Raw genomic sequence first — 5,045 nt, 5'->3', positions numbered from 1 at the left:
AAAAACTGTAACAACTTAAATTTAACTTATTCAGCTATGCAGAAGACTGACAGCAGAACGTCTCGCTTAACTTCATACAACTGGGGAATTGCCATTTCTGCTAAAAACTGATGTGTTGGTATTGTGTAGTGTAGCTCACACTCGTGAATCTATTGTCTGAAGCCATTATTCTCAACAACGCTGTAAATCCTGACACAAGTTATTAACTTCTGGAAGCCAATGTTTGCATGCTAAATGGGACTTGACTTGTACAGTAGGACTATCAGTTTCACCACATTTTCCAAGTCAAAAGCAGTTAAACCAGACATGAAGCAAAATGACAAGTCAGATACAATCAAGGATTGATTTGTCAGTTTTATTGAGAACCTGTCTTTTGCCCTTGAACTATTACAGGACCAAGTGAGGCCTTGCCTTCCCACTGAATGCCTAGAGAGAAGAAAAAGCCAAGTTAGAGCACTTGAACCAAAAGATACCTTAGAAAGAGCAAAAGCTACCAACCTCCATAGGGAGAAGCAGCAAATTCACCATCCGGACCACATGTTGAGTCACAGCAACCACAAACTTGGTCATTACCATCAGCAGCAAACCACCTGCAATAAAACAAAGACATGGAACCTTCAGCATGAGAAAAATCAAGGTAAAAAAATAAATAAATAAAAATAAAAACACGTACCCATTGGAAAAGGAACAGGATTTGCGCTGAGCGTCACTGGGTGCAGAAGCAATAGTTGCCTTCAGAATACACGTTATGTAGATCTGTAAGGGGTGACACGTAAGACAAAACCGAAGCAGACGGGAGGAGAAGTCAAATTAACTCATATTCATAGTACATACAGAAGGACTGTTGCCCTCCTGGAACATAAATGCCTCCAGCTGGAACTGGATCTTGTCAACCTGAGACCGAGGCATGAAGTGGGAGCTGGAAGCTGTAGTTTTGGCATCCACAAAGCACCTGACGACAAAAATCACAACAAGCAACTCATGAATGTCAACTGCAGAGCATCAAGCAACTAGACTTTACCCATGACTCTGTGACAAAGTGGTTACAAAAAGCAATTTAAACAGTCCTACCGCATCAAGGGCCATGACCTTACCCATAATTCTCAATGAAGGAATATCTCGGAAGAGAGTTCACATCAGGTACTTGAGTGGCCACACAGCGGTCCACAAACACACGCAGAGGCACATGATTGTACTGCTTCACAGATGCCTCGATGTTAATAACGCCACCCAGGAAATAGATGTATGAAGGCCTCTGATAGGACCAGTCATCTACACACACAAAAAAAAAAAAAAAAAAACACTTTAGCCACAGCCACAATAGCAAGGGTAACGGCTCATTTTGTTGAAAAAACCTGTACCAACCCATCATGATCTTCAGGGAGAAAAGCAGGACTTCTTGACCTGCCTCTGTTGAGGCATAAGGGACCCATGTTGGCCTAAAGGCATCACTGCTTACATTTTGGAGCCTGCAGTTCATGAAAGTACCCATTAAATGGTCTCCCAGTTTCATGAGAAAGTGCAGAAAGTCACAAAGATCACTTACCTTTGATAATGGCATTGAACACCAACAATTGCACCATCAGCCCGGGTAATTGGAGTACCTGCAAGCGCCTCAGGGGTGTAGGTAAGAGAGAAGGTGTAGACAAGCTCATCCTCATTCATCTGTAAAAAGATTGTGGTTACCAAGAGGGTCATCCCAAAGACTTGACATACACCAAGATAGTGCACTCATATTGCTGTGAATGGGAGAAGGTGCACTTTGCAATATGGTGGAGTTCCTAAAGAGCAAATCACCAATTAGTAAATTCACATCAACACAGATGCCCTCAGAAGCTCCGGTGTTGCCAGAGATCAATGTTTTGGAGATTGAACATGCATAGACTATTCCAGGGTAAAAACTGCTTCAACTATTAAGGCACAAGATTTGTTTCTTATTTCTTAAGCTCTTTTCATACCATTTATGGGGTGTTTTACATCAGATGTTGGTTTGAAGGGTTACTTAAGGCAAGTAGCTCTAAAATTCAGGATTTACCCATTCAAACTAATAATAATAATAATAATAATAATAATGTTATTTTATATTAACATTTTACAGCCTTTCTGGACACTCAAGGTCACCTATATAGATAGAACTTGATCTCAGCTGCCCTGGCATTGTAAAACCAAGTGAACTGACTTCCCTTGAAAGTTCTCTGCCACAACAAATAACCCATTAAGATGTATGAGTTCTTACCATCAGCACACTGTTGCAGTCCTGTAATTCATACTCAAAGATGAGCACTCTTGACACAGGATCCTGACCAACAACAGGACATCCACCTAAAGACAGACCCGTTGGCTGGATCAACTGGCCATTGCTGTAAAGGTCCTGCTGGACCTCTACAAGAACCCGGTTCTCGCCACATTGAACCGCTACGCTGCTGGGAGTCACAGGTTGCCTCAACTGGAAGTCCACCGCCAACTCGCTCTGCACCTCAGGAGCAATGGGAAACCTCCAATCCAAAGGTTTCACTGGACCCTGCAACAGCTGCTTCTCCTGAAGGCCAAAAGGATCTTGCGCAAGGCTTTTGGAGACGGGACCCAAAGGACTCTGAAACTCAGAAGCCACTTGCAAAGGGTTCCAGAGCCCTAGAGGAGAAAGGGCAGGACTTCTGGAAGCTGGATCTAATTTTGGCCCCATGCTTCTTGGACTATGACCGGACCTCAAACTTCCCAAGACATCAGGCAGATCAAATGTTACAATCACAACCACCACTAAGACAACTTTCAGGAACACCATCCTAACAAACCTTATCACAAGCACCACAACACACACCAGTGCTTGGCTTTGCCATTTTGTACAGCTTTGAGTTAAGGTGGCTCCACCCCTATTACCTTAATTGATTATCCTAGATTCTCCTCTGGACCTGTAAAGTGTATGCATCTTGGGGACGCACCACTCTGCACATTTTTTATGGGCCTGTCCAAATAACCACACTTGACGTCTTTGTTCTTGACCACTTGTCTACTTACATGACCTACAGTATTTCCGGTCTTTGATCAAAGTGTTCAAGTGGGCTTGAAGACCGCAAGTGTGTGTAGAACTTTTGATTTTGACCAATGGGACACACTTTTAGTGTTGCAAAAATGCACGTTTACATAGCTTTATTTACACATTTTGATTTCAAGTACTTTGCATTTTAAAATAAACGTATACATGTCTGTTCAATAATCCCTATGTAACAAAAGACAATAAAAAAATTCTGATGCTTATATTAAGTGATGAAATGCAGTTGCAAATGTTGTACAAAATATACTCTTACATCTTTGCACCAATAACATGTACAACACTTTGTTTTACTACCAAGTTATGTGTCATATCTCATTAATTTAACTTACAGTGGAATGTTTTCAGTTTCACTTTATTTTTATGGTCCCTTTAACACATTCTGTTGACTATATGTAACGTAACACCTACATGGCTACTAACTCTCATTAGAGTGTTAGTACAGTATTCGTAGACTGGTAGGGTTAGGGTTAGAATAAGTTCCCAAACATGATGCATGATGCGATACGATTACTTCCTGTCACATGCACGTGTCGTCAGGACATCAAGTGTGGATTTTTGCACAGGCACTTTGTCTCTCTTATCACATTGAGGGGGCATTTACATTACACAATTTTCAATAAAAAACGTATGCATTGTTCTTTTATATGACAAGAGCGTATTGGGGCCTAAAAAAGCGAACTTTTGAAAATTAATTTCAAAGTGCACGTTTTTGAAAAGTATACCATTATTGTCTTATAACAAAAATGTGAATTTGTGCAAAATTACATTATGCGCATACGTATTATGTGTTCAGTCTATAGAGTGTTGCAGGTATGACACCAGAACCCAGAAGACCAAGTCGCTGCTGGTTCCTTCAGGATTTTCCTATGATACTTTGCTGTTCTGTTCTTAGCTGGTGTGTGGTGAGAGCTCTGTCTCCACCTATAGCTGGTGTGTGTGTGTGAGAGCACTGTCTCCACCTATAGCTGATGTGTGTGGTGAGAGATCTGTCTCCACCTATAGCTGGTGTGTGTGTGAGAGCACTGTCTCCACCTATAGCTGATGAGTGAGCACTGTCTCCACCTATAGCTGGTGTGTGGTGAGAGCACTGTCCCCACCTATAGCTGATGAGTGAGCACTGTCTCCACCTATAGCTGATGAGTGAGCACTGTCTCCACCTATAGCTGATGAGTGAGCACTGTCTCCACCTATAGCTGGTGAGTGGTGAGCGCTCTGTCTCCACCTATAACTGGTGAGTGGTGAGTGGTGAGAGCACTGTCTCCACCTATAGCTGGTGTGTGGTGATAGCTCTGTCTCCACCTATAGCTGGTGTGTGGTGAGAGCTCTGTCTCCACCTATAGCCGGTGTGTGGTGAGAGCACTGTCTCCACCTATAGCTGGTGAGTGAGCACTGTCTCCACCTATAGCTGGTGTGTGGTGAGAGCACTGTCTCCACCTATAGCTGGTGTGTGGTGAGAGCACTGTCTCCATCTATAGCTGGTGTGTGGTGAGAGCACTGTCTCCACCTATAGCTGGTGTGTGGTGAGAGCATTGTCTCCACCTATAGCTGGTGTGTGGTGAGAGCACTGTCTCCACCTATAGCTGGTGTGTGGTGAGAGCACTGTCTCCATCTATAGCTGGTCTGTGGTGAGTGCTCTGTCTCCACCTATAGCTGGTGAGTGGTGAGAGCATTGTCTCCACCTATAGCTGGTGTGTGGTGAGAGCACTGTCTCCACCTATAGCTGGTGTGTGGTGAGAGCACTGTCTCCACCTATAGCTGGTGTGTGGTGAGAGCACTGTCTCCACCTATAGCTGGTGTGTGGTGAGAGCACTGTCTCCACCCATAGCTGGTGTGTGGTGAGAGCACTGTCTCCAGCTATAGCTGGTGTGTGGTGAGAGCATTGTCTCCACCTATAGCTGGTGTGTGGTGAGAGCACTGTCTCCACCTATAGCTGGTGTGTGGTGAGAGCACTGTCTCCACCTATAGCTGGTGTGTGGTGAGTGCTCTGTCTCCA

At 43.8% G+C, this 5,045-nt stretch overlaps 1 protein-coding gene across 1 annotated transcript; it reads right to left on the bottom strand.

Moving 5' to 3' along the window:
* Positions 1-341: 341 nt before the first annotated feature.
* Positions 342-2,819, bottom strand: LOC311302956 (zona pellucida sperm-binding protein 3-like). Its single transcript, XM_084429125.1, has 8 exons — positions 2,237-2,819; positions 1,547-1,665; positions 1,366-1,469; positions 1,095-1,272; positions 835-952; positions 674-756; positions 499-590; positions 342-426 (listed from the first exon to the last, which is right to left on the bottom strand). The coding sequence occupies exons 1-8, from the start codon at positions 2,780-2,782 to the stop codon at positions 356-358; spliced, it is 1,311 nt and encodes a 436-aa protein (XP_084285251.1). The 5' UTR covers positions 2,783-2,819; the 3' UTR covers positions 342-355.
* Positions 2,820-5,045: the final 2,226 nt, after the last annotated feature.

The sequence above is a fragment of the Rutilus rutilus genome, assembly GCF_951802725.1.
Source record: "Rutilus rutilus genome assembly, chromosome: 13".
NCBI lineage: Eukaryota > Metazoa > Chordata > Actinopteri > Cypriniformes > Leuciscidae > Rutilus > Rutilus rutilus.
Note: the sequence above shows the minus strand (reverse complement) of the source record. Positions and strands in the feature narration are given on the sequence as shown.

What these genes read in the sequence shown, in the direction of transcription:
- LOC311302956 (XM_084429125.1), bottom strand. Translation starts at nt 2,782, where the DNA reads ATGGTGTTCCTGAAAGTTGTCTTAGTGGTGGTTGTGATTGTAACATTT. An exon ending in ACTGCAACAGTGTGCTGATG is followed by an intron (nt 1,666 to 2,236) that starts GTAAGAACTCAT and finishes ATCTTTTTACAG; the next exon opens with ATGAATGAGGATGAGCTTGT. An exon ending in AGGAGGGCAACAGTCCTTCT is followed by an intron (nt 757 to 834) that starts GTATGTACTATG and finishes CACCCCTTACAG; the next exon opens with ATCTACATAACGTGTATTCT.